General features: G+C 34.2%; 1 protein-coding gene across 2 annotated transcripts in view; it reads right to left on the minus strand.

Moving 5' to 3' along the window:
- Positions 1-204: 204 nt before the first annotated feature.
- NAF1 (nuclear assembly factor 1 ribonucleoprotein) overlaps positions 205-22453 on the minus strand; it is a 38372-nt gene continuing 16123 nt past the window's right edge. Inside the window, exons 3-8 of one of the 2 annotated variants that reach the window (XM_025874404.2) lie at positions 20820-20913; positions 17643-17725; positions 11396-11556; positions 8167-8218; positions 5334-5436; positions 205-1082 (exon numbers count right to left, since the gene is read on the minus strand). In XM_025874404.2, the coding sequence (XP_025730189.1) occupies positions 619-1082; positions 5334-5436; positions 8167-8218; positions 11396-11556; positions 17643-17725; positions 20820-20913 (957 nt within the window). In that variant the 3' untranslated portion in view covers positions 205-618. The remainder of the gene's footprint in view (positions 1083-5333; positions 5437-8166; positions 8219-11395; positions 11557-17642; positions 17726-20819; positions 20914-22453) is intronic. The other variant, XM_025874405.2, reaches the window with a different exon arrangement.

Below are 22453 nucleotides of genomic sequence, written 5' to 3' on the forward strand. Positions count from 1 at the left end.
ACTCCCTCTCCCTCCGCCCCTCCCCACCACACTCTCTCTCTCACTCTCCATCTCTAAAGCACTGGGTGTTATACGCAAACAATGAACCATGGAACACTATATCAAAAACTAATGATAATAATGTATGGTGATTAACATAATAAAAAAAAGACATTTACCTTTACTGGTAAATTGCATTGACAATCAAAATCACTTTTCAAAGTATACATTTGTAAAAATAGTTTATTTCAAAGACTCTCAATAAGACTTCAACATCTTATTTTCAGATATACCAAGACAATCGATGTGTTCAATATATTTTAACCCACGATGAAAGTTGCTCCAGATCTATTAGACCTATATACATTGTTAAATTGAGCAGGGATAGGGAAAACATGGACTCAGTTTTAATTAAATATTACATAGTTAGATTTTTTTTCCTCCACAAAGTGAAATTTTCATATGGATACAATTTCACAAAGGTTACAAATATATATCAACTTACGACTGAAGGAATCATTTAGTATTTTACAATGTTAAAAATCTAGCTCCATAACTGCTTTCTTTAAAAAAAAAAAAAAAAATTCTTCCCATATAATATAAAAAATCCAGATTTCTCCAGAAACCTAATATAGTCACCTAGTAGTAGGATCCAAAATGGGAAGAAGTACTATCCCCAGAAGAGGGTGGTGGAGGCAGTGGTGGGGGGGGCGGGGGTATGGAGTATGGTAAGGGAATTAATGGATGAGATGCCAGGTTAGGTGCAGCCCACCCCAGGTTTACAGATGCAGGTGGTGGAGGTGGAGGGAGTGGTGGCAGAGGAGGAGGGAGTGAGAAACTGTGCATGTCAAACACTGGAGGAGGAAAGGGATACTGTGGCATGATAGGATTCTCTTGCCTCTGAGGTGGAAATCCTGAAGTCTCCTGAAACACCATATGCTCAGAATTATAAAACTGTGGCGATGGAGGCCTGCCGTGGCAAGGTCGAGGATATCTACCCCGGGAAAATCCTCGTGAGAATTCTCTGTTACGATATCCTTTTGAATGCTCTGAAGCAGAGCTATGAACATTCCAATTCTGATGTACTTCTGAAAAATTTTCACCTTTGAGTGAAGAAAAAAGCATAAAAACAAAATTAAAATTAATTTTAGTACATCAAAAAACACTGCTTAAAATTTCAATAATGCCTTTTCTTTAACTTCTGGTATTGTCTTATGGTAACTAAAAAAGCATAAGGCTTAAAATTATCAATTTTTAATGAACCCAAAAGGCCAGAGGATCAGGAAGGACAACAGATGTCTCATCAGAAACCATAGAGGACAGAAGAAAGTGGCTCAACATTTTCAAGTGCTGAAAGAAAACTCAATCCAGAATTCTAAACGGAATGAAAATATCCTCAAGAAAAAAGGGAAACTAAAGACATTCCACAATGAAGAAAACTATTAATTTATCTCCAGCAGGTCTACATTGAGAGAATGACTAAAGCAAGTTCTCTAAGCAGAAACAATAAAAGAAACTTGAGACATCAGGAAGGAAGAACATGACAAAAATATGAGTAAATACAATAATGTCCTTCTTTGAATTTTCTAAATGTTTGACGGTTGAAGCAAATATAATTGGTAACATGATTCTAATTGTATATATGAACTATTTAAGACAATTTACATTATAAACTAGAGAAAATAAAGGAACATAAAGAGGTAAGGTTCTACAAAAACTGGCAAAACAATGACACCAGTAGATTGTGATAAGTAACGTATATACAATTTAATACCTAAATTTAATACCTACTGAAAAAAGTCATACAAAATGATACATTCAAAAACACTACAGATAGGATGCCTGGGTGGCTCAGTTGGTTAAGCAACTGCCTTCGGCTCAGGTCATGATCCTGGAGTCCCAGGATCAAGTCCTGCATCGGGCTCCCTGCTCGGCGGGGAGTCTGCTTCTCCCTCTGACCCTCTTCCCTCTCGTGCTCTCTATCTCTCATTCTCTCTCAAATAAATAAAATCTTTAAAAAAAAAAAAAAAACCACTATAGATAAAATAGAATTCTAAAAAATGTTATAGTGCTGACAAGCAGTGAGATAAAAGAAAACAGAAATGAAAACTGGAGCGAATGAACAGAAAAGGGCAGACAAGCCCTAAAATATCAATAATTACATTAAATATGAATGGTCTAAATACATCAGTTAAAACACAGGGAATGACTGGCAGAGTGGGTTAAAAAACATAACCCAGGGCGCCTGGGTGGCTCAGTTGGTTAAGCGACTGCCTTCGGCTCAGGTCATGATCCTGGAGTCTTGGTATCGAGTCCCACATCAGGCTTCCTGCTCAGCGGGGAGTCTGCTTCTCCCTCTGACCCTCTTCCCTCTCGTGCTTTCTATCTCTCATTCTCTCTCTCTCAAATAAATAAATCTTAAAAAAAAAAAAAAAAACATAACCCAACTATATGTCTACAAAATACTCATTTCAAAGGATACAGTTGAAAGTAAAAGGATAGTGAAAGCTACAACATGCAAACATTAATCAAAATAAAGGAGCAGTGGGACGCCTGGGTGGTTCACTCGGTTAAGCATCTGCCTTCAGCTCAGGTCATGATCCGAGTCCTGGAATCGAGCCCCATGTTGGGCTCCCTGCTCAGTGTGGAGTCTGGTTCTCCCTCTCCCTCTGCCGCTCCCCCTGCTAGTGCTCTCTATCAAATAAATAAATCTTTCCGTTTTTTTTAAAAAAAGAAAGTAGTTACATTAATATCAGATAAAACAGATTTCAGAACAAAGAAAATCATCAGAGAAAGAGACAAGAAAATTCAACAATATATATATAAAGAATTATACACTGTGACCACCTCTGGTTTATTCCAGTGATGCAAAGGCTGGTTCAATATTCTAAAACCAGTGTAATCTCCTTATTAACAGGCTACTGACAAAAAATCATGTCATCTTATCAAAGTACTGTCAAAATTTAACACTCAGATTTTTTTTAAAAAGCTCCAAAAAGGAATAGGTAGGAATTTTCTTTACTTGATAAAGAACATCCACAAAACCCCTATACCTAAATTATACTTAATGATGAAAGACAATGTTTCCTCCTAGGATCAAGAACAAAGCACATTTGACTCAACATAGTGCCAGAAGCTAGAGCTAGTAAAAGAAAGAAAGGGAGACAAAAAAAACCGCACAGTTTGAATAACAAAAACAGAAAGAATATTCTCCCTATTTGCAACTGACATAGTTGGCTAAGTGAAAATCTCAAAGAAAAAACTCCTAGAGCTAGTGAGTTCAGCCGGGTCACAACATATAAGCTAAACGTACAAATAATTTTATTTCTATATTCTAGCAACAAAAACATGGACACTGGAACTAAAAATGCAAAACCATTTACAATGATTTGAAAAATTAAATATTTAGGTCTATACTAATGAAAACAAAAAACAGAATTTGTAAACATGACAAAATGTTGCTGAAAAGAACTAAAAATCTAAATTAACAGAGATGTATACCATTATTGCACAATGGAAGACTCAATACAGTTAATTTATCAATTCTCTCCAAACCAATAAACAGGTTTTACATGACTCTCATTAAAATCCCAGCAAGTTAAGAAGAAAAAAAAAAGGGGCGCCTGGGTGGCTCAGTTGTTAAGCGTCTGCCTTCGGCTCAGGTCGTGGTCCCAGGGTCCTGGGATCGAGCCCCGCATCGGGCTCCCTGCTCTGAGGGAAGCCTGCTTCTCCCTCTGCCCCTCCCCGTTTGTGGTCCTGCTCTCGCTGTGTCTTTCTCTGTCAAATAAATAAATAAAACCTTAAAAAAAAAAAAAAGTAAGACTTTTGCCAATATAGAGAAGATTATTATAAAATGCATATGGAAAAGCAAAGGAACTAGAATAGCTAAGATAACTTCGAAAACTTTTAGGAAAAGAAACCAGAAGAAAAAATTTGGAATGTAGGTCTAGACAAGAAATTCTCAGACTCCACAAAAGGAAAACAATAAATTGGGCTTCATCGAATTTAAAACCTTTTGTCCTGCAAATGGCCCTCTTGAGAGGATAAAAATACAAGCTACAGGCTGGAACAAATTATGTACAAACTTCATAACTCAAGAACAAAAAAGCAGAAATATAGTTAGAAAATGGGCAAGAGACATGAACAAATATATCACTGAAGAAGATATGCAAATAGCAAATAAGGACATGGAAAGATGTTCAAAATCTTTAACCATTAGGAAAATGCAAATTCAAATCACATTTAGATATCACTACATACCTATCAGAATGACTAAAATAAAAAAGTGACAAAACCAAATGCTGGTAAGAAAGCAGAGAAACTGAGTCACTCATATACTGGTCATGGGAATCCAACTACCGCATAATCCAGCAATTATTCTTAGACATTGATCCCAGAGAAATGAAAAGTTGTATTCACACAAAAATCTGAACACAAATACATAAACAACTTTATTCCTGTAACCAAAAAATGTTAACAACCCAGATGTCCTTCAACTCATGACTGGTAAACAACCAGTAGTATAGTCATACCATGGAATACTGCACTCCTAAATGAAAAGAAACAAACGTGAAACATAAAACGATCTGGATGAATCTGCAGGAAATTATGTTCAGTGACGAAAGCCAATCCCTAAAAGTAACATACTGTGTGGCTCTATTTATGTAATCATTTTTGACACAAAATATATTACAGAAATGGAGAACAGATTAGTAATTGCCAGGAGTTAAGGAGGTGGGAGGGAGGGAAGTGGGAGTGACTATAAAAAGGCAACATGAGGGATCCTTTTCTGTGGTGGAAATATTCTGGATCTTGATTGTCTCAATGTCAATATCCTGGTTGTGATATTGTACTGTATAGTTTTACAATATGTTACCATTTCAGGAAAGTGGGTAATGGACATTCAAGAAAATCTCAATTATTTCTTACAACTGTGCGTGAATCCATAAAAAGTTTAACTTTTTTTAAAGTTTCCTTTAAAAAAGGCATAATGAAAGGAAATGCCATGTTAAAATATAAAATACTTTGATTTAGGTGTAAAGTACCATATCATTTAATTCTAAATATGGAAGCAAAGAGGTTTCTTAAGAAAAAAGTGCCTATATGCACAAATGACTAACAAGGCTTAGTTTTACCCCTAGAAGCCATTTTTACATACGTAATCTCGAAAAACTAACACTGAATATCCCTCATGACTCTCTTCTGCCACATCTTGTATTGTGTAAAGCCTCCTATGTTAGATGAATGCCACGAGGTAAAGAGAGATCCCACATGTTTCCTTCAATTTTATTAGTTATCGACTTATATAAATGTTAAGTGAAGATAAAAAATTACTATATATTGCATTTACTCACTTGATTCATTAGATTCAGACTTGAATTTTTTCCGGCCCTGAATCTGAGACTTTTTCCTCTGTTTGGCTTCTTTTTCCTTTTCATCATCACTGAAATCCAAAGCCTTGCAGAGGAAAAATATAATTATGTCACATGGATTTACCAATTCATTGGTACATACTTGGAAGTGAGAAGGATAGACCTATTATTTAACACTGACCCTGAAAGAATATTACTTTTTGATATGTAGTATTTTCTAGTAATATCTGAATTAACTATTTATGACTCTTAATTAACACAGGCCAGAGTACTCAAGGCTTTTATTTTTTCCTAGAAAGTTTTGGATAGATAATTCTTTTTTTTTTGCAGATAGGTAACTTTAAAATGCCAATCTTTAACAACCTTCAGATATGGGTATTCCCTAGCTAGAAGACTGACTTCAAGCTTGAGTCAAGAATGTCAACAATGCTAAAGGGAAGGAACAGTTAGGAATATGCGAATAACATAAATGATCAGAACTAATATAAAAATAGAAGAGAATGTTTTATCTTTCATTCATTCAAAAATTTATACGTACCCTTTCTACGCCAGGCACTGTTCTAAACACTCTATAGGTATTAATTCTTTTAATAATATAATGTCAAATATAGTAAGGGCTGTAAATAAATAAAGCAAAGTAAGGAAAGAGAAAATCACTGCAGATGCAATTTAGACTGGACTGCAGGGAAAGGCTTAGATAGTACCTTTATCTTTAGAAGATAAACTCAAGATAAATCTCTAATGATGAATTAGCAGTGAATAAAGGAAAGGAAAATTTCAAGAAGCAGGAATATGTGCAAAGGCATGGTGTATTTCAGACATGAAACTGGTTTTGTAAAGCAAAGCAAAAGCTTCTTATATAGTGAAATCAGAGATGATAAAATTGGAGAATAAAGAACTTTATGTCCCAGTCACTGGGCATGTCCTAAGAGCAGGAGGGAGGTATTAAAGGATTTTAATTGGCATTGTTTTATTTTAGAGAGACTGCTTTGGCAATATTTTGCTATCACCTCCTAAAGTCAGAAAAAAATTCACGTTTCTTGTATACATATTAAATTTGCACTTAGACACATTTATTCAACTACAAATTATATATTCATGTATTAGAAATGAATACCAAAGTGAAGAAGATGCATGCCTTATACATTATCTATGATTAACATCAGGCAATAATTCTATACTACAAAATTTCATAATAAAATAAACTTTAAAATCTCAAGAGTTTTCCCCTATTACAGAATTAAAGGACATTCAGTCAACTACTTAAAAAAAAATAAACAAAATAAAACCATGAAGTATGCTGAAATTTAATTTTAAAATTAACCTAATCACAGAAATTTTATAAACAACATTACCATAATTAGCAACTTCAAAGCTTAGGTCTAAAACAACAGAGATGTATTAGGATATTTTCATTTCACAAGAAATATGTTTTAAGACCTTTGTGAATTTTCTCAAATACTTTAAAAACATATAATTTCAGTAATTACTGAAGATGACCTAAACATAACTAAGAACATTAAGGGAACCTTCAGAGCCGTAACAGAAATCACATGTATATATAACATAAATTAGAAAACATAACCCCATGGCATTGTGGATACTAAACTAGGATCACTCACTGGTTAAGTGAACCTGTAAGTTAGCGTTACCTGATTCATGCCTCAGCAAAATTAGAAACTAATATGAATCTTCAGCACTGCTTGAGAACATCTAAAATGAATAAAGTTAAATCTACAAACCCAATAAATTTATATACTATAAAACTTCATCAGAATTCCTGAGTATGTTTAAAAACTCTCACTTATAATAATTGTATTTTCCCCTATAGTGTATAAATTCATACTATTTCCAAGAAATGTATACACTCATTGCTGCAATTTTTATATTTTAATAACTTAAAAAAAAAGAAAATCTCCATGGAAAGTTAAATAACCCTACAGATTATTCCTGACTATTCCACATCTCTAGAAAAACTATACATCAAGTTACTTGAGACATAAAATTAATCTTGCTGGGATGGGTTAGCCTGGTGATGGGTATTAAGGAGGGCACGTACTGAATGGAGCACTGGGTGTTATACGCGAACAATGAATCATGGAACACTACATCAATAAAGAAATAAAGAAGGAAAAACAATCTTCCTGACATGGATTCAAGAAAGAAAACCAAGAATCCTCTTTTTAGGAATGTAATTATATTATAAAAAATGGGAGAGGTAGGTAGATTCTAATGATTTTGTACCTCCACAAGAAAGGCAGCTTATTACAGGCACCATTAAATGTATTCATGTCCCATACGGTTAATATACTATATTAAAAAATAATTTTTTAAAAAAATAATGACAATTCTGCCTTTACCAGATGTCAACAAAATTGATTTTTAAAAATAGGAAATTACAAGGAAAATAATAAACTGGTACTTATTAAAATATGACTGAAAATTTTTTTTTTTTTTCCTGCAATGATCCATCAGAAACTCTTATTGAGGGGTATAAAATAGTCATCTGGGAGAAGGGGAAAGTACATGCTCCCACAGATGGCTGTATGACTGCCAGGCAGCATGAAAGACCTCCTTAAGGTCAAGATGAATTTATAAAATTAAGTTCTGAGGTGCTGGGTGGCTGTGAGTTAAGCATATGCTTTCAGCTCAGTTCATGATCTCAGGGTCCTGGGATCGAGCCCCGCTTCTCCCTCTCCCTCTGCCCCCACCCCCTCGTTTGTGAGCGCACACACTCTCAAATAAATAAATAAATAATCTTAAATTAAATCCTGCTTTACTTCCTAAAATATTATGTAAAGAGACTTATACTTACTTCTGGTGGTGGCTCCTGATCATTCTTCCATGACGCATCCGATCCCCTATCCCTAGAAAGAGAAAAAAGTTAAAAGAAAACATGAAGTACTTAAGATTCTGTGTTTATAACTCAGTAGTATAGAAAATAATGAAGTAGCAGACATGAGCTCAATCCTTAACTTTAAAATATACATGAAAATAAGAGCAAAAAATAAAGGACCATGTATATGTTCTTCACCTTGTTTCAGAAGATGTGGGAAGCTCCTAAGAAAAACACAAAATCTGGACACATATAAAATATTAGGACTGGGGAAATGAGAAGCCAAGACTATGGTGTGCAGAGGAAAGTGGCTTTGTAGTTCATAAGCATCTCTAGATGCTATGACTTTGATTGATGCTTTCATGACACTTGAGCTCAGTTCATAAAGCTCACTTCAACAAATGTTTATTCTATACCAACTATAGGTCAGACACACTGTTTCAGGTGCTGACACAAAAATGACCAGGAGGCATTCCCTTAAGATTTTACAGGTTTAATGGTAGAGGTAACAACATGAACTTCTTCTTCCTCTATTTACCTGAGGAATATCAACAATATTCCATGAGTAACCAAAGCTTATTCCAACAGTATTCCTCAAAGCAGAGAGGGTGGAATAAAAGCTATCTCATTTGGTAAGGAGAAAGAATTCTGAAGAGTCTGAAAGACAGTATAATCACAAGCACTAACTACTTTTAGTGGAAAGTTTTATACTCTACAACCAACAAAAATACATATATTATTATGACTATGATTTCTAAAAGCTCATCTTTATCTCTTTAATCTTTTTGATTTTGTAAGTTTGACAGTATCTTGTTACTCAATTACATTAAAATATTACAAAATATTAGGAGTAGACGTTGTCCTCACTGCTTTAAACTAGATCCCAAAAATAAATGAGATTCTCAGGATTTAATTCATTAAAATCATTAATATATTAAACCATAATCCATAAAAACCAATGTACAGATGTCAGTGGGCTGGCAGAGTAGGAAAACCATTAAGTCTGATCTGAAATTTTGATTCGGAACTTCTGACATTGTTTATGGGGCATTATCAATGATTTTTCTACCATTTAAAAAAAAAGCTTACTCATTAATGATCAGTTTACACCTATGCATTTAATATAGCTCCAGTACTCCTTTTTGCATATATGCCATCACATGGCCTATGGGGTTTAAAGACATAAATGGGGAAAGTTCCCCAATAGTGCATGTACCACAGAAAATCAGAATCTACTAAAGAAGAGATCAAGCAACATTTCAAAAGCACTTTCAACAAGAATAAGTTCATGGAAAGCTAAAATTAAAATAGCCTTACAAGAGGTGGATAAACTAGAGAGGAGGTGACCTTCTCTACCTCAAAGGCAAAGTACTACACTGAGTGCCCATGCAGACACCAAATTGCAGTCTAGAATAAAATAATCTTTGTTAGAAGAGGCTTCTGCCCGGTGGGCCTAATTTCCCAACTGTTTATTGTTTCTTTCCAGGAAAAAATTCTTATTCTTGCAAATCAAGAACACAGATTTCTCTTGTTTAAAATCTATTTAATAAATGTCTTTAGAGAAGCTTTTCAAGTTTATCTGTTTTAAGCTAAAATATTTTTATTTGTTAAAAGCCAAAAAAAATCACATAACCACAGCAACATCCTAAATTTAAAGCAGAATGAAATGCCACCTATTTAAGGCATGATTTTAAAACACGACTTTTCTATTTAATTTGCCTTTCTTTTCAGAGGTTACTTAGAATGACCAACCTGAAGAACTTAGGCAAAATGTTCCTCAGATAATTATGTGGATTCTTAAGCATGAGTTTAATGAATTATGATAAATGAAATTCAGAGACTTGATTTAATATATAAGTGCTTTAGAGATTTTACACCATGCAATGGGGACTAATACTTTTGAGGTAGCAGTAAGGCTACTCACTGACTGAAGTTCCCCTCTATGTTCTGCAAAAACCACATTCCTACTGCTTCAACTACACTTCCAAGTTTCCCATCAAAAGACAGCTAGACCTAAAACGGAGTTGTGTGTCAAACTGAGTGCAAAATCTTTTTGGATCCCCACCCTTCCCCCAATCTTTCTTAGTGTTTTTTCCACTTCTACTAATTTTACAATATTTTTAGTGGCTCATATTCAGTACATCTTTCCAAAGCATTCAACTTTTTTTTTCCTGAAAAAACTATTCTACTTGAACCATATACCACTGATTTACCAAAAATAAATTATATGATTATAATAACAACTGATATAAGCAGCTTTATAGCTAACACTTAGCAACACAAATAATACATGGAAAATGCACAATTAATGAGTAGCATAAACATGCAGAAATATTACTACCCACATGCCACAGGCATCATTTAGCATCCACAAAATGGAAAGCAGTAGTTTGCTGGTTAAATCAACCCTGTTTAGGGGCGCCTGGGTGGCTCAGTTGGTTAAGCATCTGCCTTCGGCTCAGGTCATGATCCTATGGTCCCCGGATTGAGCTCCACATAGGGTTCCCTGCTCAGTGGGGAGTCTGCTTCTCCCTCTGCCCCTCTGCCCCTCTCCCCGGTTGCACGTGTGCTGCGCATGCACCCACCCCCCCAAAAAAAATAAATAAAAATTTAAAAAAGAAAGAAAGAAAGAAAGAAAGAAAGAAAGAAAGAAAGAAAGAGAAAGAAAGAAAAAGAAAGAGAGAGAAAGAAAGAGAGAAAGAAATCGACCCTGTTTATCAACTTGATACACAACTTTTTAGAGGCATATCTTTATTGTCTCTTCTATAAATTTACAATATATAAACAACCAGAAATTTATTTTCTTTTTTTTCTTGAGAATTACCAAGTTTTATTAAAACAGTTAAGCCTATAATGCAATCCAAGGAATAATTCTATTTAAAATGGAAAAGAATTCTTCTTAAGTGGTAATACTAATGCTGAAGTAGCAAGTTTATAAAAAAGTATGTCATGGAAAAAAATATGATTTAGAATTCATTTATATGGCCTAAATGTAGTCCTACTAGTTGATTATGTCATTTTGGGTAAAAGATAAAAATCATCTCTACCTGTAAAATCTGATAACAAATTGTAGCTTTCAGAGATGTTATTAGGAAAATGAATGCTTTGGAACACAGATACTTAACAAGAAACTACCTTCACTGAAAATTATTTGTAAAATATAAATTAAATAAGCAGACAACAACTAACCTATCAGTAACATACTTACTGTTTAAGTTTTTCTGTGAATATGTACTGGGTGAAGTCTTTCATTGATGGAGCAAAATACATAGTATCCTTTATTTTAATACCTTTACTCTCAATGTGCTCTGAAGAATTAAACCGTAACACATAAAATGGATGTGCGACAGGTCCAAATATCTCAAATATCTATAAAATAGAAGAAACGTAAAGACCTTTAATATGCAAAATAATAACTCAAAAAGTAATTTTTTAAAAACTGATAATTGTTATAACAAGGTAATTTTGTCATGTCAGAATAAAATTGTATTTATATTTAAGTCATTTTTGCATACTCACAAAGTCTTCATATTTTGATTATAAATGCACCAACTCCTGTCCAGATTTCCTTTTTATGAGAATTTAAAACAAGTGTAGCAAATGTGTTAATTGCTAAATTCAAATCATCTTGGTGGTGTATGAATTAGATACAAATTATGAAGTTTTTTTTATTATTCCTCATTTAAGTTGTAAAGTATGAAGAATCACAATGGGTAACTTTTGAGAAATAAAATGCTGTCACTTGGAATCTTATAACATGAAACTTAAAAGCAAGCTTCTGCTTTAGCGGGTATTTAATCATTTCTGCTATTTCCATACAGTAGTTAACATTTTTCATAAAATTAAACCACAACTGTTTCTAATTCAAAACTTAGACAAGTAGATTTGAACTTGAAGTTGCTTATTTCTCAAAAACCAAAGAAGCTTATACAGCCCTTAACTTTTATATAAAGGAACTGCTTTTAGTACAGACATATTTTATTTCTGAAAATGTTTTGTGAATGATTAAAGGAAGCCTCTTGTTTTCAAACCCTTCTCAAATACCTAAATTTTTTGAAAAATGTTTCTGATAGTAAATATATGTATGCTATAGAAACCAGACCATGACCAATGTCAGTGTTCAACTTTTCTAGTCTTCTAATTCTTTTCTTCTGAGACCACATTATAGTTTTGTACACTGTTCCCTTTTAAAAACTAAAGTTGCATTAAGTGTTTCCATATTATAAATATTCTTCGTAAGCGTCATTTCAGTAGCTGTATCAATAACTCCTTTATAGATCTGGCACAATTTAACTTGTCTTATAAATAAGCACATTTAGGGAGCTTCCAATTTGTTCAATATATAATAAATGATGCCATGATGAACATGCTTTTATGTAAATTTCTGTACTTCAGGTTTCCCAAAAATGTATTTGTAAGGGGTGGAATTATTGGAGCCAAGAGTATGATTATTATTAAAACTCTGGATATAAATTACTAAATAACTTTCCAAATAGCTTGGACCATTTTAAACCAAGTGTACTGAAAGTGCCTGTTTTAGTACATTATCAGTTCTTCATTTTTGATAGTAAATATTCTCATTTTATTCTCTTTAAGTATACCATTCAGGATTTTTATTATTGTTCAGTGAGGCATAAAACAGTTCACCTATCAGGGTACCAATATTCTGAAGGCATGAGTACCCCCAAAACAACTAGTAGTATTCAATACAATTAAAATGCCAACATATTCTGAAGGAACACTAATAGCATAATTTTTTTTAATATTAAAAGAAAACAGCAAATTTGCTTTGAAGAATTTAGATACAAAGAGTAGACCTCTTCCAACTAGAATTGCAAAGGACAGAGGGATATACCGCAACATAACTCTTACTGGCTCACATTACATAAAGTAATGGATTATCTTACTTGTCACTTTTTAAAAAGTCTTAAAATAATTCGTTTTTAAACTCCTTTGATAAATATTGACAAATCTGATTCTTCGAGTTTGAACGGGGATAAAACATTTGTTTAGAAACATTTCCCATAAAGATATAATAATCACTGTTAGCAACCTGGTACACAAAGCTGTTTCCCCATGATTGGTTTCCTGGACAAAATAATTCCATTTCCTAACTGAGAAATGATTTCACTAGAGAAATGCCTGAACAGCTTCAGGCTTACACAGAGACTGGTTTGAACTAAAATGTAAGTGACATTCAAAATGCCTTGATAAAATCAAAGCATACTTGGTTGACTATTCTTAAGATCTGAAGTGTTAATGAGCCATACCAAATGATAAAATCATTAAAAGGTTTTAAGTAAAATAACTCCACACACAACTGTTAAGAGGAAGCTACTTTAAGGAATCCATACATGTCTTACACCAAAACTGAGAAGTATTTATGCTCCTACCTCGAATAGCCATGGAATACATGACTGAGTTGACATAAGCAATTTAGCTAATCCAGAGTTACAGAAAAAAAGGTTTAACAATATTTTAAATTACTGTAAGCTAAAAAGTATAGATTTTAGATCGGCTAATACCTGAGAGCTAAACTCTGAAGAGCAACCTCAGACAAAGTAGGGGTCGGGCCAGCCCACTTCATCTCATAGTTTCATTAAACCTTGCATCCTGGCTCACTCTTCAGACCTGCCTTTGCGGATTCTGCAAGTTCCAAACTACCTGACTACAGATAAAAGGAAAGGAAGGAATGGCTGAGACAACAGTGTAAGAAACAAAACTCAGGATAATAATGTCTAAGACATTTAGTTTAAGGTAGGCAAGAAGCTTTCCTTATACTTTAAATAATAGTATATATCCCGTAGAAATACTCATAAAAATTTAATCCAACTAATGTTTTATACTTGCCCTGTCATTTGAAAGGTAGTTTTCAGTGTCTTTCCACTTGGCTCTAGCTTATAATACTTACCATCTCTTATTCAAAAGCAGTATCTTTCTGCTGAAAGACCTCAAAGGATTCTTGTCACACAGAGAGATCACAAACACACACCACTATCACATTATACAGATACAGTATAAGGTCTGTTAGGAAAAAAACTGACAAGCAGAGAAGTAAATTCATTCCCCCAAATTCTCATTCCACAGCATAGTCCAGGCTTAGGTGTTCTGTATGCTGCATGGCCAAAGTTCTAGTGGCTGGAGGCCAGCCTGAGTCAGCTGGCTAGACACGCACAGAGAGCACTCCAAGAGAAAGAATAAGCTGCACTCTCCCCTCTCCCCACACATTATATACTTATTGGTTAGCCTAAGAGGGACTAAGTAATCCTAGTTTCTACGAGATCTAACGAGAAACAGATCAAAGACCAGGAATAATGCTGGAAGACTGCAAATGGAGAGCCAAGATCTGCATACTTCTTCTGCTCTGAGAACAGCCTTCAAAGAATGCCATCAACAAAGGCCTTATGGTTGTTCCAGCTGAGCCACTTCTTGGCTAACCTACCAAAAGGGGAAAGGGGGAATTGAACCCCTCATAGCCATTCAGAATTAAGGGGAAAGGGGGAATTGAACCCCTCATAGCCATTCAGAATTACCTCTTATCAATCACTTTACACTTGTCACTGTGTGTTATTATTACTTCACAAGTTGCTGAGGGAGGAGAAAATAAACCACTGTATCAAAATAATACAGACTTCCAGAAAATCAACACATACTACCAACCAAGATTGTAGCATATTCTTTTTTTAAAAAGATCAGTAAAAATTCCGGCCCAACTCTAACAAACACACTGAAAACTAATGAAAAACCAGTAAGTAATTCATGTTATATAGGGATAATAAATTGCACAGGTTGGTCAATTTTTAAATCCCCTGATAAAGAGCTAAACATTCAAAATAAAAATTCATTCATCATTTATCAAGAGTAACTAATCATCATTAGGATTAAAGAGCAAAAGCCTGAAACACAAATCCAAGGTTACCTCCCTTAAATCAGTGGGTAAGGGGGAGGAAGGTGGAAGGGAAATGCAGCACTTAATATTAACTAGGTTGTAAACTCAAACTTTGTTCCTTTTTAAAACTTTGTGATTTTTGAGTAAATGGGGATAATTCCACTTGCTTAGAGTTTCAATGAATTTAAAAAGATACACAAAATATGTATCACTCTGACTCATTATTATTGTTGAAGAGTAAAGGGAAAAGAAAAGATGTACAAAGGTTTGACATTGAAGGTAAAACTAAATCAGTATATAGGTAAGATCTAAAACAGATTCAATTTCATTTTCTGGTCACTGGTTTGTTTAATTGATAGTCCCAACCCTCCCCACCCCTGCACCATTATTTTGGGGAATCATGTCAAGGCACTTAGATGTATAATCAAGTATTTTTTAAAGGCTTGTCACTTCTTGAATTTACAAAGCTCTCTATGTAAAATTTAGAAACAGATTTAATTTTTCCCTCTAGACTTATGTCACATTAAAGTTAGAGGCATAAATGTTAAATTTTTATCTGACTCCTTTCAAAGTCAAATGACAAAAGAGCTGAATATTAACATTAGTCACAATTATAGAACTAAAAGTTCAGCTGTATTGGGGGATATAAGAAATGTGAATTTAGAGGCTTTTAATTAGCAAAGCATTGGGTATTCTGAAATTAAAACTGTCTCAGCTAGCTACTTAAAAAGACAACTGTCATGAATATCATAAATAAAAGGAATCATGGAAATTGTCGGTTTCAAATGAGTTAGAAAACCAAGAAATAAGTTTCCACTCCCCGTTCTCCCCTCCAGTCTTCTACTACTTTCCGGAGGAGAGTGAAAAATGCTTTGCCTTTGTACCAGAGCAGAATACTGGTTTCTCCTAAAGTAGTATACATACCAATGGGCATGGAGAGCTACTCATGGCACAGTCACTGACTCATTTCCCATCCCTTTTCTCTCTCAACCTTCTCTAAGGTTAAGTCCCCTAGTCAATCTCTAACCACTTACAAAGGCACCAACAGAACTCACTTGAAACAAAGACTGAGCTTAGGTACCTGAAAGGGAAAAAAGTACAGCACCACTCTTTAGGCATTATAGTCTTTCTTCCCCTCGCCAACTTTCTCAAGAATTGCCAAAATATATTAGCTCTAGACTCCAATTAACTCTGTCACTGATTGCTCTGCCATCCTAAGTCACTCATTTCTCTTTGGTAAATCAGCCTGTCAATCTAAACAAAAAGAAAAACAAAACCAAAAAAGTATGTAGGTGGTACAAGGTAGGCAGGACCCTGATAAAAATCTGACCTCTTTCTAATCTGTGTTAGAATTGGACAGTAGGAAACAGCATATAAAAGGGAAAATTATATGAATGACCCAATAATATAATTGAAAAGATATGCTTTTTTTCTGATTAGATGTAAATTAATTATATCTCCTAGAACAAAAAGGAAGCCAACTATTAGTTATCTGGGAAAAACTAAACCCCAAAAAGTGACTTCCCCAAAGATAGCGGCTGGTTTCTTATTTTTATTTGTTTTCAACACAGTACACATTTACTTAGCACTTATAATTTACAAAGCACTGTACTCTGTGTAGTGGAGAATGCTGAGGTGAATAAAACTACCCCTACAGCCAAAAAGGGAACACTTGGTTGGTATTTATATATATATATATATATATATATATATATATATATATATATATATATAAATTTTTTTTTAAAGATTTTATTTACTTATTTGACAGAGACAGAGAGAGCACAGATAGGCAGAGCGGCAGGCAGAGGGAGAGGGAGAAGCAGGCTCTCCGCGGACCAGGGAGTCCGGCGTGGCGCTCGATCCCAGGACCCTGGGGTCATGACCCAAGCCAAAGGCAGATGCTTAACCTACTAAGCCACCCATGTGCCCCAGTTGGTATTTATATTTTTGATCTTAGAGGTTTTACATCCTCTGCCGACAGCTCAAAATTGCATTATTTACTGGGTAAAATGTGTAGTCTTCCATATTAAAGATGGACATGCCAAACTGTTCCATTCAAAAGATGTTATAAGGGACTTGACTTTTTGGTGAGTACACATACTCATTAATTCCCCACAATGTGCTTACAGTGACACTTTGTAGCTATTGTTGAAATCTTTTCCCCCTTTTTCTTTTTACCACTCTAAAGATTTCACCTGAGGAAGCCAAAGTCTAAAAAGTTTTGAAAGCCCCGACTCAAAGGGACTCACAAACCAAAAAAAAGGTTAAGAACTACTACACTGTAGAAAGTTTGCTGCACTCAACTCTGAGTACCTGGAGATATTCAATATGAATACAGACCCACTACTTCACAAGTTACCTGACAAACAGGAAAAAATTATATACCAACAGACACGAAGTATTGAAAAAAATCAAGAATAAACTAACACTTCAGAACTCTAGACTGCTCATCTACTAAAATTAATAAATTCTCTTTAGGACAGATAGGGAAAGTCAGAAAAACCAATCAACAAAGAAACAGAATAACTGTAAGATTTGAATTTTTTTTTTTTTTTTTACAAACCTTTCCTGCTGCCTGTCGATCGCTTTTAAAAATTACAGTTTCCTCATTAACCGGAGGTAGGTTAGTCACAGATTCAATTATTACTGAAAAATGAAACAAAGGAGATTATTCCAAGATTTAAGCAGAAGATAATGTAAAATTTAAGTGGGAATTTTTAACTCCAACATAATTTAAAATGAAATTTAAGGTGAGATAATATACCTCAGTAACTATTCCTCTTAAAACAACAGTCTACAATCAAGTGGCACAAGGAAATGGAATCTACATATTTTTATTTAATACAAAAGCTACAACTCTAAGAAACAAAAACTAAAGTAAAAATTTTCACAGAAAATTTGTATCACTCACTAAAAAGTCAATAAATTTAAGTCATGTACATTTTCCCAAGCAAATTTTACCCAAAAAAAGTATAATCACATTTAGTCACAAAACTCCTGTTTTAGGAAAAATTAGTCTTCTTCCTCACTCTAGAAATTCTTTTCTAGAAAGCACTGAGTACTTACTGATCTATGAAAAAGCTAAAGACTTCCCAAAAGCATCTTCCTCTGAATAGAGAAAGATGAGAGAACTCACAGTAATTGTTATCATTCTCCCTCTCAAAATGCAACAGCATTATCCAACTCGTCTATCATAATCTCCAATTCCTGTATGGGCCACAAATGTTAAAACACCAAGCTACCATAGCAAAGAGAGAAAACAAACAATAGGCTCTAAGAAAATTAGAGCAACAAGCAAGAATATTTGCCACGTTATACAGATAATACCATGTCCACTTGAGAAATGAAATGTCAGTTCAGATTATTAAAACTTATTTTAAAAATTTCAACTGTATCCAATTAATTGCAAGAGTTAGTGCTTCTAAATTCTGAACATACATGTGGAGTAATAGATCAGAGGTCAACATTTTCTGAGTTAGATCTGTTTCTGGAACAAAGATGATGAGTAAGGATTAATAATGATAGTGAGCACTTACAGCATTCATTTTCAATCATTTATCCTCCCTAATCCCCTTCCCAAGAATCAAATTACATGAAAATAAAAGATCACCTAATTCAATTCCCTCATTTTATAGAAAGATGAAAAAACAGGACTTAAGAGATTAACGTTATCACATGGCCAATTCCAGACCAAGTCATCACCAGAACCTAGAATAACCTAGATCCCTAGTTCCAATGCTCTTCCTTTAACAACACAACTACTGACTGTGTTTCCACAGCCTAAAAAACCCATTCTTTTTTTATTATGATTCTAGGTGGCAGTTGCAGGTAGCTGGATACAAATCAACCTTAAGTTTGTACCATACATTGATAAAAATTTCCAAAGCTATCAATAGTCAAAGTATCTTCTAGTACATGATCCTTAAATTCATGAAATCTCTCTACTTCTACCTAGGTGGATATTTAACTAGCCTCTTATATTTTCCAAATTAAGTAAGAGAGAGAAAGAAAAACAAGCCAGCACAACTTGTGGAACCACTGCAGAGTACAAAGCCAAATCCTCCCTTTTTCTCCTGGGGTTATTTGAACTCACATATTTTCTGCTTCATGTATTAATATTTATTTTATTTTCTCTTTTGTAATTTGGTCCAAATCATGTTAGATATTTTAGGCTCTCAAAACAGGGTAGCAGGTGCTGATTTTCAGTCAATCTTTATTCCTAGCAGCTTGAGAATTTTGTTAGTCTATTACGGTATGCTAGTAAAAACAATATCTTTAAAAAGCATTATCTTATGCATATTGTATAGTTCACATTTTTTTCTTGATGAACATTTTGACCTTTATTTTTTCGATATACATCAAGTCTAATAAATGCTCAACTCACACTATGTAATCAAATGATTACTTATTTAACTTATTTATGCATATTATTAAATGCCATAAGATAACTCAAATACTAATAAATGTAATGACTCAAGAATCAGGTAAAGAGTTTTAATAATCATGATTTTTGTAAAAATAAATAAATAAATGTTTCACTTTAATCAGAATTTTGACTAATAAATTGCAAAAGTACAAAATTATATAAGTATAAACTTTTCAAAATATTGGTATGGACACTGTTAGAAAAAGGTCAAAAGTCCAATTTCTACCACTGACCCATTATACAACTAATCATAAGGGCAAGTGAGTTGGGTTTTTCTGTGTCCCTTAAGTCCTATAAACTAAGAGGGCCGGTGGATAATCTAGGTCTTTTATCCAGTTCAAATATCCTTTGACTTTGTCAACTCTGAGTTCTACTTTCAGATGGATCTTACTATGAGATATGAGAGCTAATGGTAGCTACGTGAACTTTAAGGCCTTTAGTACCTACCTCACAACCTGGGGCTAAAAGAAATCTATAATATCTAGTTCTCTTACAACCAACAACTTTATATTTCATGATATTAAATCACAGAACTTTCTAATTTACATGTTTCTAAAATAAAAATCAAAGGCAGTAGGCAGAATAATGTTCCCCCCACCAAAAGACACCTACACCCTAATCCCTGAACCTATAAATACGTTACCTTACATTAAAAAGAAAAAAAAAGGATTTTGCAGATGTGATTAAGGTTAAGGACCTTGAGATGGGGAGATTATTCTGGATTATGCATGTAGGCCCAACCCATGGAGTCCTTCAAAGCAAATAATCTTTCCAAGCTTTGGTCAGGGAGAGATGTGATGAAGGGAGAAGGGTTACAGACAAGGTATACTACTGGCTTTGAGGATGAAGGAAGGAGACCATAAGCCAAGGAATACAGGCAGCCTCTAGAAGCTGAAAGGGACAAGGAAATGAATTCTCCCCTAAAGCCTTCAGAAAGGAACTCAGTCCTGACAGACCTCTTGATTTTAGCCCAGTGAGACCCATATCAGACTTCTGTTCTACAGAACTATAAAAAAATAAATTTGTGTTGTTTAAAGCCACTAAATTTGTAGCAACTTAACAGCAATAAAAAACGAATATACCAAATCAAAGAAAATTCTGGAGAAATGTCAGTAAAAGCAGACTTCAAATTTTAAAAAAGACACAGCATTTATGAGTTATGTATATAAGTAAAAAATGAATTTATCTATTCAAACGTACTAACTATAAAATGAAGTATTAATATTTCACAGAAAATGCACTAGTCATAAAGTCTTTGATTTGATGAATGCATACTTGGATATAAGTTATTTTATTCAAAAATTATTTACATACCTAATTGCTCAATAATACTTGAAACCATCCCAAGAGGCTTTAATTCAATATCTTCAGGCAGAATAATAGTGAGTTCTTCAACAGAAGGTAGTTCCTATAATATAAAAAAAGCATTGATCTTCCTCCAGCTTCAACAACTAAAAAAAATAGGACATCATTTCCATTTAAAGTACTATAAACATTTCTGAAGATATAACATTACGCACTTATACCATCTCTTTGATGTTATCCTTTTTAGTGTCTGACAGTATTTCTTCTACTTCCAATATCTCCCCACGAGTGATGCAACAGCATCTATACTTGAATCCAGCTAGACTAAGAATATGGACAAAAATACCTAGATTTTTCCAACCATACTTTTGAAAAGAGAAACAGCAATCTTTTCTGGCACTGTTTGAAAAAGAGTAAATGTCTAGCTTCTTCAGGAAAAAGAATCTAGAATTCCTGGGAAACAGAACATAGGCTCCACCCGGAAAAGCTGTGAAGTGTTGCCTAGTATGTTCTTTCTCTATGTTAAAATCCAAATTCCTTTACGTTAAAAATTCCTCTTTTCTGACCCAGCTACTAACTATACCTCAGTTGCTATAGAAACTAGATGTTGAAGTAGAGACGAAGTTGAAGAGAAATCTAAGAATAAAACTGACCTTAGCCTTTAAACTAAACAGAATTTTCTATTTTTGACCTTTGCCAAAAGACCACAATTAACTTTTAGAAGGAAGTTCTTCCTTAAGAAGGCTTGAAAGTGTATGTTAGAAGTTGGTTTGGGAGGAGAAAGAGAACTTCTGAAGAAATGTTGAAAAAGATGGGAAAAGCCTAAACAATACAGTGTATTACAGATGAACGGATCATGGGTAATCATTTTCCTCTTCAGGGACTCAAACAAGGTTTTTAATAAACCATATAACCAGAGTTAAAGTATAACTTGCTTCTGGGAGATGCTATTTTCTGATCAAGAATAACTTACGAACAACTGTATTAAAGGTCTCAACCAACTTCACGCAGAAGACTTAACCTCTGCACGGTTAGTCTGGATGGTGTCGTGAGGAAATGAATGTTTTATGTCAGAATTTTTCTGAGTACTTTTAGGGAAAGGACAACTACTTGTCATTTTTGCATATTAAATATGGATAGTTTTTCTTGGCAAGACCATGGTTTGAAAGTGGCCCATATGCGTATTAGAATAGAGAAGGGAGTACAGTTCTTAGAACTGGTAAAGAACATGTGACATGGGATAGCCTTGTTAAGAAGCTCTTAGCAAAAGAAATCCCACACCCAGTTAAATACAAGAATAGAGAACTATAATGTTGGGAGACTGCAGACAGGAGGGCTTTCCTGATATTTCAGAGAGCAAATCACACTGCCTTCTGCTTCTGGGAGGGGGGTGCAGTAGCTCTTATAAGTAGCAAATGGCATTTTCTAATGCAGAAGTATGTAGTGATGAAATCTGTAATCTCCCCCACTGACTAACCAAATCACAGTTAAATCTAGAGTAAAAACTTTTCGTACTTTTGGACTGCAACAGAGCCCACTGGTTAAATTAAGTCAGGATCACGTAGGTAGAACAAAGGAAAAGGAAGTCTCTAAAAGTGCTGTTAGATCTTTTGGGAAAACCTCTGAACTGAGGAAGAGGGTAA

Source organism: Callorhinus ursinus, unplaced genomic scaffold (assembly GCF_003265705.2).
Source record: "Callorhinus ursinus isolate GAN/ISIS: 27379988/994484 unplaced genomic scaffold, GSC_fseal_2.0 scaffold4, whole genome shotgun sequence".
NCBI lineage: Eukaryota > Metazoa > Chordata > Mammalia > Carnivora > Otariidae > Callorhinus > Callorhinus ursinus.